The 11535-nt window shown below is 47.2% G+C and overlaps 7 protein-coding genes across 7 annotated transcripts; 5 read left to right on the top strand and 2 right to left on the bottom strand.

Annotated features, from left to right (window-relative positions):
• Positions 1–80: 80 nt before the first annotated feature.
• Positions 81–630, top strand: HD556DRAFT_1229516 (uncharacterized protein; the record flags this gene model as incomplete). The annotated part of the gene is made up of 4 exons (XM_041297286.1): positions 81–188; positions 248–333; positions 388–490; positions 541–630. The coding sequence occupies 4 exons, from the start codon at positions 81–83 to the stop codon at positions 628–630; spliced, it is 387 nt and encodes a 128-aa protein (XP_041165128.1).
• A 409-nt stretch (positions 631–1039) lies between these two features.
• Positions 1040–2106, bottom strand: HD556DRAFT_1304706 (NAD(P)-binding protein; the record flags this gene model as incomplete). The annotated part of the gene is made up of 6 exons (XM_041299693.1): positions 1040–1149; positions 1211–1401; positions 1454–1547; positions 1609–1725; positions 1772–1808; positions 1867–2106. The coding sequence occupies 6 exons, from the start codon at positions 2104–2106 to the stop codon at positions 1040–1042; spliced, it is 789 nt and encodes a 262-aa protein (XP_041165127.1).
• Positions 2107–2402: 296 nt separating this feature from the next.
• Positions 2403–3868, top strand: HD556DRAFT_1430104 (IlvN-domain-containing protein; the record flags this gene model as incomplete). Its single annotated transcript, XM_041304872.1, has 9 exons — positions 2403–2419; positions 2476–2535; positions 2589–2752; positions 2804–2969; positions 3032–3259; positions 3315–3374; positions 3425–3488; positions 3551–3655; positions 3707–3868. The coding sequence occupies 9 exons, from the start codon at positions 2403–2405 to the stop codon at positions 3866–3868; spliced, it is 1026 nt and encodes a 341-aa protein (XP_041165126.1).
• Positions 3869–4083: 215 nt separating this feature from the next.
• HD556DRAFT_1430103 (uncharacterized protein) lies at positions 4084–6347 on the top strand (the record flags this gene model as incomplete). The annotated part of the gene is made up of 12 exons (XM_041304871.1): positions 4084–4115; positions 4172–4777; positions 4825–5034; positions 5089–5223; positions 5273–5320; positions 5374–5511; positions 5559–5628; positions 5682–5754; positions 5801–5882; positions 5932–6003; positions 6059–6164; positions 6213–6347. The coding sequence occupies 12 exons, from the start codon at positions 4084–4086 to the stop codon at positions 6345–6347; spliced, it is 1707 nt and encodes a 568-aa protein (XP_041165125.1).
• Positions 6348–7170: 823 nt separating this feature from the next.
• HD556DRAFT_1430102 (Endoribonuclease L-PSP) lies at positions 7171–7703 on the top strand (the record flags this gene model as incomplete). The annotated part of the gene is made up of 4 exons (XM_041304870.1): positions 7171–7222; positions 7273–7343; positions 7425–7541; positions 7608–7703. The coding sequence occupies 4 exons, from the start codon at positions 7171–7173 to the stop codon at positions 7701–7703; spliced, it is 336 nt and encodes a 111-aa protein (XP_041165124.1).
• Positions 7704–8120: 417 nt separating this feature from the next.
• On the bottom strand, positions 8121–9237 carry HD556DRAFT_1229527 (alpha/beta hydrolase fold-domain-containing protein; the record flags this gene model as incomplete). Its single annotated transcript, XM_041297287.1, has 4 exons — positions 8121–8574; positions 8629–8791; positions 8850–8909; positions 8961–9237. 4 exons carry the CDS (start codon positions 9235–9237, stop codon positions 8121–8123), a joined length of 954 nt encoding a protein of 317 aa, XP_041165123.1.
• A 284-nt stretch (positions 9238–9521) lies between these two features.
• Positions 9522–11524, top strand: HD556DRAFT_1338974 (uncharacterized protein). Its single transcript, XM_041302020.1, has 5 exons — positions 9522–9855; positions 9905–10033; positions 10081–10277; positions 10321–10661; positions 10716–11524. The coding sequence occupies exons 1-5, from the start codon at positions 9643–9645 to the stop codon at positions 11147–11149; spliced, it is 1314 nt and encodes a 437-aa protein (XP_041165122.1). The 5' UTR covers positions 9522–9642; the 3' UTR covers positions 11150–11524.
• The last annotated feature ends 11 nt before the right edge of the window (positions 11525–11535 follow it).

Raw genomic sequence — 11535 nt, 5'->3', positions numbered from 1 at the left:
GAGTCAGCAAGTTTCGCAAGTACTTAGGTAGACCGAGATCGTTAATGCTTTACGACCTTTCTTACCTCCTTTAAAGCATCATGTCTGGTACTCTACCTCCAGTTCTCCCAGGTCCTCGTCGCATCGTGACTTCGCATGATAGCGACGGACAAGCCGTGGTTTCAGTTGACGGAACAGTTCATTCATCGGTGTGCACTCTATCCAACTAGTAGTACATAAGAATGACTTATCATCGTCCCAAACCTAGGTGATGATAGAAGGCTTACATGGTCATCGAACGGGCACATTCTGGGCTTCTACTGATGGTCTGCCAACGAATGACAACAATTGTTTGTGAGTAATATACTTGTAATATCCTAGCCCAGTATTTTCAATCACACGCAATAGGGAGGACGGCGGAGCCCGTCAAGTGGGTGACTTCGGATTATTTGCAAGTAATACGACCAACTTCATATACAGTGATCTTGGTCCCGGAGTTCGTACTCCGATGGTGCGTGGAGTTGTCTAACACATACGAAATTGATGGAACTAGAAGAACAGCATCGGACTCCCTCTATCGACTATAACATCCTCAGTACGTATATGCTTCGCCGTGCACGACGTAGCCTGACTGAAGTATATTATGGATAGTCCATGGGGAACTCATTTTGATAACAGATGATGGGAAAGAAACCCACCTCAAGAACGCAGGAGATGTGGTGATTCAGAAGGGGACAAATCACGCTTGGAGAAACCCTGGGACGGAATGGACACGGTGGGCGACCGTTCTGGTCGATGCGAAACCAGCGGTGGTAAATGGACAGGAGCTGGGATTGTTTTTTGGAGATTGACAAGTAAATTCGAAAGATCTGCATCACTGAAGTAGGTGTCCACATAAAGTATTGTTTGAACAGGTTGCTGAACGTGTTCCTTACTCAGACATGAAACATTCAAGGCTGAGCATCGATTGAGTATTGTAAGTAGTGTCTGGTATGCACATACTAGCTCTCCGTGCGAGGAAGACGATCGTTCCTCCTTTGTTACACCAGGAGAAAATATATCACTGAAGGTTGACAAAAAGACCACCGTCTACTAGTAGTTGCGCGCCGGTGACATACTTTGCAAGATCGCTGGCAAGGAACACCATAGGCCCAGCTATGTCGTCGGGAGCTATATTTAGATCAAACTTCAGCAACAGCGGACACCCATATTTCTAGCTGAACCGGCGTACCACCAAGTCTCCCGAGCACAGTCCTTTTTATCGTATACTCCCGCTTTTCTTCATTCGCAAGGTCCTCTTTATTAATGTCTGTGGCAATCGTGCCAGGAAGTATAGCGTTGCAGCGTATGTTATACTTCCCAAGAGCGATAGCACAACTTTGCATCATCGACAGGATACCTGCCTTTGTCGGCGTGTAGTGACTACGCATTTTAAAATGTCGACTCTCGTTCATCAATGTATCAAGATACGAACCATTGGAATTCACCACCCACGAGCGCTGAAATGGAAGCCAGACCGATGATAGATCCGCCTTGGGGGACCTGGCTCTTCATTTGGTTTGCCACCGCTGCACGAAACGCGATATCACCTTAGAGTCATATTAGTGTTACAGTCACGAGGGTACATACCTTGCACCACGTAGAAGGATCCATCCAAATTTACTTGTCGGGTACGTTCCCATATAGCATGGGGCATCGTCAAGAACTCGGCGAATGGACAAATTCCCGCATTACTGACGAGTACATCTGGTCGGAGCATCAGTTAAAATATCTCTTGTTTTACAAGTCCTACCGATTCGTCCGAACGCTTCGACGCCTGCTTCGACGATCTATTTCAGATATTGTGAGAACTCGAACAGCTGGTCATTTATAATTTAAATAGCGCACCTTTTGTGAAGTTTCCGAATTCGCGATATCACCGGGCACACCGACTACTTGACAGTGATTGTGAGTCGTCACATATATTTCTTCCTTCAAAGACTGAAGCTCCACTTCGGTCTCCTGGTCTCCAAAGTAATGCAATATTAAACCAATTGCTCCATGTTTAGCCGATTCGACCGCACATGCTCGACCAATACCTCGAGACGATCCAGTTATGCACACGATCTTGTTCGCCAGTAAAGCCATAGTCGAACGACTCAAGGAATCCATCTCTCTATATACAGCGTCATCCGGAACTCCGGGATGAAGTACGGGTAGACGGTGTCGACCGGTCCGCGAACTGAGTCTTCTATCATCTTGTGCTCCTCATGACCTTTGCACAAGTTCATCACACCTCCTTTCGATATCTAAAATGGGGGAACGTGACTGGCCATTGGGGCTGTTATTCGGCTACTGCTCCCCGCTATGGGTTTATAAGGACCTATGGTACAGGGAAATGGGTATTCTACAAGCGTACTCTTCCCTCCCGACTTGAATTCATCATGGGACAAGCCAAGATGTGTGTCTGATTGTCTTAAAACGTTACGAGGATCTTAAAAGTTCTTTATTTTGCAGCTACTATGACTCTGACGCGGACCTAGGTGTCCTGAGCAACAAGAAGATTGTGTTCCTCGGGCAAGTCCTTGAGTCCGCTAGTGTATTCGGACCCCGTTGATTTCATTTCTTAGCTTTGGAAATCAGGGGTCTGCACAAGCGCAGAACTTACGCGACAGTGGCATCCCTAATGATCAAATACTGATTGCCAACCGGGTAGATTCGTATGCTGAGACTGCGAAAGCCAAAGGCTTTCACGTCGAACACGACTTCGCAACAGCTGCTGAAGTTGCAGATGGTATGCATGAATTCATACTGTTCAACTCTAACTAATTGCAGAAATCCCTAGTGCTTTTTATCCTGATACCAGACCAGGTTCAACCCCGCGTGTTCAATGAGCAATTCTCGCCCAAGTTGAAGAGTAATGCCACCATTGTTGTTGCTTCCGGGTACAATGTATTCTTCAACTTGTTAAAATTCCAGCCAGGGCAGGATGTTGTTATGGTTGCGCCACGGTAAGTCGATAACTGTATCATTTTGTCGAGTTACACAATCCCTGGCTGTCGCTTTTTTACAGGATGATTGGCTCTTCAGTGCGCTCTCTCCACGAAAAGGGCCGTGGTTTCCCTTGCTTTGTTTCCGTCGAGCAAAATGGAACCGGCAAAGGCTTGGATGCAGCTCTTGCACTTTCCTGTGCCATTGGTGCAACCAAACAGGGAGCTATTGCTTCGTCAGTGCGGGAAGAGACTGTAATGGATCTCATGGCTGAACAGGCTCTCTGGCCCAACATTATTATGATGTTCAGGTTTGAATACTACCAAAGTTTCAAACGCCACCGTAAATGACATAGTTGCCGTTAGGGAAGCTTTCAATGTCCTAAAGGATGCTGGATGCTCGGACGAGGCCCTTTGCTACGAAATGTGAGTTTTCTCTCACAGACTTTATTTGTAATAAATGAATCCACTCCCAGGTGGATGTCGAAAGAACCTGCAGAGATCTTCGAGCGAGCCGCAGATGACGGTTTCGTCGCACAGGTAAGAATATTTATGAAGTAAAATTATATATGGTGCTGATGCGCGGTAAAACAAAACAATAGCTCAAGCACCACTCTACTGTCTCCCAGTATGGTCAACTGAGTGGTTCACTCAAGCTCGAAGGAGGAGCCATGCGGGAACATTTCAAGGACATCCTGTACAACCAGGCATGATTTTTCTTTTTTAATTTTCAAACCCTGCTGAATCATTCCGTGCAGATATTGAGCGGCAAGTTCTGCGAGGCTTTCAGCCAAATTGAGGACGATCTCGACAAGGAAGGTGATACAAACCCCCTGAATGAGCTGTATAAACGATCAGAGGAAATGGAGCTCGTCAAGGCTGAGAAGCGCGTCAGAGCAAGGTTGGCTGGGCTTTTGTAGACAATTTTCATCGACAAAGCACCTGACCCTATGTACCACCACATTTAAGTACTTACATGTATCGTGTCCTTTGTATACACTAGTACTGTCTGTATCCAAAAATCACATTTAAATGTGTGGCTGTGTTGCCACATGAAGTTTTCGCATGTTTGTTCCAAATCCTTGCAAGTAACTCAAACACTGTCCACCACAAGCGAAATCCACCACCAAGCAATATGGATATAGACATATCCCCCAACCGAAAATCGTGCGTCGTCCACACTCATTGTTTTGTTTCAACTTACCTACTGACATCCTCATGAGGTCTCGCAACCATTCCACTGATACCCATCGCACGAAGCGGTCTCTTCGTTCTGGGTCGCATGAGCGAGACCGTGACCGTCGTGAAAAGCGCAGAGAAAGAGATTATGACGACAAACGACGACGTAGTCGCGACAGAGGAAGTGAACGAGATTACCGTGATCGCTCGCGCGAGAGGTCCCACAGGGACCGGGATCGTGAAAAAGACAAAGACAGGCGTCATCGTGACGATGATAGACGAGAGCGGGGAGACGTTTATCGCCGTGAACGTGATGTGGGAGACCGTGACAGGCGCCGCAAGAGGGATGAAACTGATGAACCCCTGGATGAACGCTTGAAGAAGAAGAGACACGATGACATGGACGAGTCTTCTGCTGGACTTCCGCCCAAGGACAGTCCACGAAGGGGTCATGACCGTAGAGATCGCTCACGTGAACGTAGGTATCGTGACCCACGAGACGAGTTCGATGATCCCCCTCGGTTCCGGAGGGAAAGGGATCCTGCACCCGACAAACGTCCTTCCATCAATGACACTTCAATTAATGACACTTCAATTAACGAGGAGGAGCCAGACAAGGTCTCGTTAAGGATGAGTACCCCGCCAATCAAGTACGCTACTTTTGTATCACTGTGACTTTATTACTCATAATATTCAGACGACCCTCACCTACTTACGAGGCTCAAGAAGACTACAATCCTGACGAACCTAAAGAAGACGATTCGGAAGCTCGGTCGGTCTTTGTTTCTCAGCTTGCCGCTCGTCTCACGGCGCGTGACCTTGGGTACTTTTTCGAGGATAAACTCGGTGAAGGCACAGTAATGGATTCCAGGATTGTCACAGACCGGCTGTCGCGCCGCTCTAAAGGGTGTGTTCCATCACTTCCTGAGATTGTTCTTGAGATGCTCATGCCTTTTGGTAGTATTGGATACGTCGAGTTCCGGTCGATTGATTTGGTAGAGAAAGCTATGTCATTGAGCGGAACAGTCGTAATGGGTCTCCCTATCATGGTTCAATTGACTGAGTCAGAAAGGAATAGGCTTCATCCAGGAGACGGGTGAGTTTTGCAGGTGTGGCGTGTTTCTATTATCTAATAGTTCGTCGAGGAACCTAAATCTTCCGCCTGGCGTTCATGCGCCTCATGGAGCTATGCAGTGAGCAAACTCCTCGGCTACTTGCTCCAAAGTTGTGACGTGTTGTTTTCCAGACTTTACGTTGGTTCCTTGCATTTCAACCTTACCGAATCCGATATCAAGCAGGTCTTTGAACCCTTCGGGGAATTAGAATTTGTCGATTTGCACAGGGACCCTATGACCGGGCGCAGCAAAGGTTACGCATTTGTGCAGTAAGTGGACGTTGTCTTGCCTTTTGAGCATCCGCTAAATTTAGCAGATATAAACGTGCCGAAGATGCCAGAATGGCTCTTGAACAGATGGAAGGTTTCGAGCTTGCTGGTAGAACGGTAGGGCATTCCAAATCGCAAACTCATAGATTGTCATTCAATTTCAGCTACAGCTGAGAGTCAATACAGTCCACGAAAAGGGCACTGTGCGATACGCCCAGCAGGATTCGTTGGACGAAGCTGGCGGTGCGTTTTGATCAATGTTTCAAATTGTTTACTAATACTTTTATAGGCGGTAATTTGAACGCAGCATCACGTCAAGCACTAATGCAGAAACTTGCTAGAATCGAGCCTGCTCCGAAGCCGCAGCTTGTGTATGTAAAATTTAACTATACCGACGGTTTATCTTACACTTATTTGCAGCAACAAACCGAACATTCCACAAGCTATGCAGTCCCGTTCTGTCTTATTGAAGAATATGTTCGACCCAGAGGAGTGAGTTCACATTCAAGCAATCGATTTTCTTCTAACAAACTTTCTTGTGCTATAGGGAAACTGAACGTGACTGGGATAAAGAGCTTGCCGACGATGTCAAAGGCGAGTGTGAAGAAAAATATGGCAGAGTAGAGGCCATCAAAGTCGAAAGGGAGACACAGGTTTGCATTCTATTTAGTTCTTGATTCAGTTCTTGAACGTAACTGCAGGGTGAGATTTACGTCAAGTTCGACGCAATCGAATCCGCCAAGAAAGCTGTACAAGGTCTGAACGCTCGGTGGTTCGGTGGCAAACAGGTCTCTGCGGTATTTATCTCCGATGCGATAATGGCTGCACATCAATGAGCAATATCTCCACCGACTGCGGTCGCCACTCGACTGACCTTTTCTCGACTTATTCCATGCTGAAGTGATGACGGTTTGAAGATATTGATGCTTGTATGCTATAGGTCTCTATTGGCCGATTCGATTGGTATTCCCAAACTTATGCTGTGCATAGTCTTCCGGAGAAAAGATAACAAGCACAGGCAGGTTGATCGCCGATTCTTGTTCATCTCATGACGAGTTTCATTTTCTCAGAGAATTCTTTTTCTTGCCGTAGATTCTCGTACTGTCTAAATCCAGTCATTGATTGCCTTTATCCTGGTGGTGAGCCTGACAAGCCTGCACTCCAGGAGCGTGGGATATCTTCAGAGTGGTCACCAGGTCATGGTATGCACAGGTACACAAGCCTCGGATGATCGGTTCAGATCTTGCGGCAACGATGTACAGCGATTTACATCGTTGGCGGTGCTTCGGAAAAACGGACTCCGTAAGTGCGAATGTGTCTCCTCCGCTATCTTGTGACACCATCCTGCAGCTCATGTGGTTTGGCGATATCTATGCCACGTAGGACCTAACGGTCTAATATAAGATGTCTGGTCACCTGAACAACTTACTCGGGATAGTACTTGTCCCCATATTAGCCCCACTCAATTCCATTTTATTTTGCCCATTTTATTTTTTTGCAAGTGATATACGAGTGACAGATGGTGAGAAATAAACTACACTCACTCGCTAAAAAATAAAATGAAACGGAATTGAGTGGGGCTATATATATGTAGCTCGCTATCAAGTTCATTGTTCCAATCCCCTTGAATCTGTTTTCCTTTTGCCATTGATATTCAACATGTCTGTTCAAAAAATCAACAGCCCCGAAAGGCCGCTAGCACCTATGTACTGTATGAGCCCGAACGAGTTGATGGATATGAAACTAACCAACGGGCCTCAGCACATGCGGTGAAGATCCCGGGTCTTATCTTCTGTAGCGGGCAAACCCCTGTGGACAGTACAGGCAACGTGGTCCCAGGAGACATCAAAGCCCACACTGCAAGTTCATCATGATGAACCCGCTACGTGTTGCCTGACACCCGAACTTTGCAGGCTCAATGCCTCTCTAACTTGACCGACGTATTGAATGCCGCTGGTTCGTCATGGGACAAGGTGGTGAAAGTGAACATTTACCTCAAGAGCATGGGCGACTTCGCAGCTATGAACGAGGTGTATATCAAGGCCTGTCATAATCATTCCTTCTGAATGGGATTGGCTCATTGACAATATTTTTAGGCTCTCCCGGACCCTAAGCCGGCTCGTACATGTATCCAAGCTGGTGGACTGCCTCATGATGTGGACGTAGAGATCGAAGCGATTGCTGCAGTTTGATTATCATACTTGCGATTTTCCAAGAGTTGTGTTCAGGCTTGTCAACACGAGTTACTTACTGCTTGATTCCGAGGTGATAAGACTCTGTTCGAACAGGGGTAGCACACCAATAATATTCGCCTTGAGCAGTAGGAAAGACCTAGATGACAGTAGTACCTATAGCACAGGCTTGGACGAAAAAAGCGGCCACATCCTCGTTATCACGTTCAGCCCAACTTTACTTGGTACAAGCCTGAGATACTCGCAACTCCATTTATTCACAATGTACCAAAGGCCTCGGCAAGGTTCTCGACAGCATCACTCACGAGCTCGCGACCGACACTTAAAACACTGAAGAGTGGATGAGAAGAACATTAAATAAGAATGAACTCTTGTGACTTACCCTTATAGACAAAAAGTCAGATAAACATGATCAGCCTAATCAATTCGTATGATAACAGTATGAGGAAGCATACCATCCATAGCCAAAATCTGATGCGGTGCCTTTGCATACTGTTTGTGTGAGACTGGCACGCCAACTTTCTTAAGTCGTTCGCCGTATGCCAGACCTTCGTCCCTAAGAATGTCAAGTTCCATCACCGCGATCCAGGTCTTTGGAGATTTGGCTAGCAGCTCATCGGGCGCAAAGATTGGAGAGTTGTCCCACTCGGTCCTTTCTGACTCTTTTGGAACGTAGAAATTACGGAACCAGAGCATTCTCCCTGTATTGAGCCAGACTGTATTTGCGTTCTCCTTCCAAGATGGGTACCGATCGTCCGTGTGGAGAGCAGTGTTGTCGGTCACCGGAACAATGAGCTGTGCAAGCTTCAGATGGATAGGTTGTTTAAGCTCGGCAGCCTTCATGGAGATTATGGCAGCAAGATTACCGCCACTACAAAAAAGAGTGGTCAGTTCAATTTCGATACATTAGATGATAATCACCTACGCAGATGAACCACCAATCGCCAGTCTCGTAGGATCGACCCCTAAGAGGGATTTTCCCTGCTCAAAGACCCATTGCAGCGTTTCAAATGAATCTTCCACTGCGGCGGGGTAAGGATGTTCTGGCGCAAGGCGATAGTCTGGTGATGCTACAACACACTTTGCTCCTACAAGCTAGCGATAAGCACACAACGCTTGGCGTGTTTTGACACCTCATAATTTTACCTTTGCAAAGTCGAGAGCAGAAAGCGTTTTCTGAGCTAATGTTTCCGAGGGTCCATCCACCTTATAGCACTGCTTCAATGTCGCTGAAATTGAAAAGTGCCTCAAACTCACCACCGTGGTACCAGACGTATGCAGGCCAGCCGTCAGGGGGAGGAGTGCCCTCCGGCGTAAAGACGCGTACCTTACAGTGGCTCAAGTCATAGTCTTGAACACTGCCGACTGACAAGACCTCTGCGCTTCCTGGTACGGTGTCACCCTTACGGATGGCGGGATCCCAAGGTAGAGAGTGAGGGGGAACGAGATGAGCAACATATTTATTATGGAAGGCGACGTACTCGGGATCGAGACGGGGAAGGATGTCTGGGTCAATGGCTTGCGGAGCTGCCATTTCAACAACTGGACTCGAACTCGCAGGCTTCTTTCAAAGCGACAAGCAGACTGAGGCATTTTCCAGACCATAATATTCTCTTTGTAAAGGTTGGACGACTGACCTCGGTCAGAGCGGACCGGTCTTGTAAGGTCACCAGGACATACGACGGAATTCCGTAGATATGAAGAACTGTTAATAGTATACAATTGTAGATACCGTCACGGCGGAGCTTGTAAGGCCTTTATTGAAAGCGAATGAAAAGCTTGCCACGTAATGTGCACAAATGATAGATACAAAAGGCAGTTGCGACCACATCATCACGAGGGGACACGTTATAGATTTTGGAGAGAAGCAGCTTACATTGTACAGTTATAAGCAAATTCTATCGGCGGGTTATTGACAACCAACCTCCCCGCAAAGATCATGACACCCATACTGCAGACTAGAACGCCACTGCACTTTCTTAACCCCAATAAAGATGCATTAGTTGCTGATTTTGTGGGCAAACCACTCAATGCTCTGAGAACACCTGCCTTCATCGTGGACCGCGCAGTGTTCGCAGAGAACTGCAGGAAGATGCACGAGAATGCCAGAAGCTGGGGAGCAACTTTTAGGGCACACTTGAAGACACACAAGGTAAGAGGGGTCAAGCACAGATGAAATTGACTGTGATGACTTCCATCAGACAGTCGAAGGAACGAAATTGCAGCTAGTTTCGGACACCGGCAGAGCTTCCGCGGTCGCTGTATCGACACTCATGGAAGCTTGGGGAGTCGTGCAAGGTGGTCTCGTAGCCGACGGTACAGTCAAAGATGTCAGTCCAGAGGCATGTAAATTGTTCCGACTCTCACTCATTTTTAGATTCTGTACGGCCTTCCAATTGGATTGAACAAGTTGGATGATCTGTCTGCTCTACATGCTGAGATGACAAAATACGGAGGAACTGTCCGTATTCTCTTAGATCATTTAGATCAAGTGAAATTTCTGGAAGAATACGAGAGGAAACAAGAGCATCCGAAGAAATGGTCTGCGTTTATCAAGATGAATGGCGGTCTAAAGTGTGTTATCTGAATATCACTGATATATTACTCACAAACATAGGCGGGCCGGGATACTTCCAGAGCCCGTGTCTTTCAAGGCATTCATGCGGAGGGTATTTGCATCTTCAGCAATTTCGGTGTTTGGATTTTACACCCACGCCGGATACTCGTATGGATCGACATCAGCGGAGGAAGCTACCTCGTATTTGACGGGGGAAGTGCGTCTTACCAATGACGCGGCGGCCATGGCCATGGAAGTTCTGGCAGAGTCAGATAACAGAGAGGTCAACAATCAGCCATTCGTCCTGTCCGTGGGATCCACTCCGACTGCTCTTAGCGCAACCGCGGCAGCAAAGCTGAAGATGACATCCATACTCAATGGAACACTGGAGCTTCATACAGGTAAGCGAATTTCATCAAGAAGGGATTTGTCGTGGTATAAAGTGCTTCGTACAGGAAATTACCCCATGCTCGATCTCCAGCAGTTACACACAACCTTGATCGGCCATCCACAAATCTCCCAGAAGGTCTTGGTCACCGTCATTTCATACTACCCCGGAAGAGGAAGTGACGGGCAAGACGAGGCCATGTGCGATGCTGGTGCCATAGCTATGAGCAAAGACACGGGTCGTATTCCAGGCTTCGGGGAGGTCATTGGCAAGTCATGGAAGTTGGGAAGAATTTCACAGGAGCATGGTATATTGGTGCAAGTTCCCCCAGACCCAGAGTCAGGTCGCACAGATCCTACGTTGAAGATCGGAGATACTATCGAGATTGTTGGGCAGCACGCTTGTTTGATAGCTGCTGCTCACTCGTGGTACTACATCGTCGATTCGGATGAAGGAGGTGACAAAGTGGTTGACATCTGGGTCCCATGGAAGGGCTGGTAGTTCCAGGACCCGAAAAGGGTACTGGTCCAGCGATTTCTTATATCCACAGAACCGTTCCGTATGTGTGACTGTAGCGTGCGTGGATCGTCCACAGACAACTAGGCATAACACATACCATTGGGAAGTGGAAAGGGACCAAACCTTAGAGAGCACAACTGTCACAAAAATGATTTACCTCTCGTCTTATGATCGCTCGGAGGTCGTGAATGTGCAGGAGTCAGCGAAGCAAAGGCCGATTCCTTCCTTTTCATTGCTGCTCGAAATTACATGTATGGCCATGTAGCCGAAGACGACACAGTGGAAGACATTGGTAAGAAATAAATTTTATGTAGCAGCCATGAATGTGAATTAGTGGTTTTGCGAGCGGATCCCGGCCGGCGGCTTTC

Source organism: Suillus plorans (assembly GCF_016647745.1).
Source record: "Suillus plorans strain S12 chromosome Unknown HD556scaffold_7, whole genome shotgun sequence".
Lineage (NCBI taxonomy): Eukaryota > Fungi > Basidiomycota > Agaricomycetes > Boletales > Suillaceae > Suillus > Suillus plorans.
This window is presented reverse-complemented; position numbering and strand designations above follow the sequence as displayed.

What these genes read in the sequence shown, in the direction of transcription:
- HD556DRAFT_1338974 (XM_041302020.1), top strand. Translation starts at nt 9,643, where the DNA reads ATGACACCCATACTGCAGACTAGAACGCCACTGCACTTTCTTAACCCC. An exon ending in CACACTTGAAGACACACAAG is followed by an intron (nt 9,856 to 9,904) that starts GTAAGAGGGGTC and finishes GACTTCCATCAG; the next exon opens with ACAGTCGAAGGAACGAAATT. An exon ending in AACACTGGAGCTTCATACAG is followed by an intron (nt 10,662 to 10,715) that starts GTAAGCGAATTT and finishes TGCTTCGTACAG; the next exon opens with GAAATTACCCCATGCTCGAT.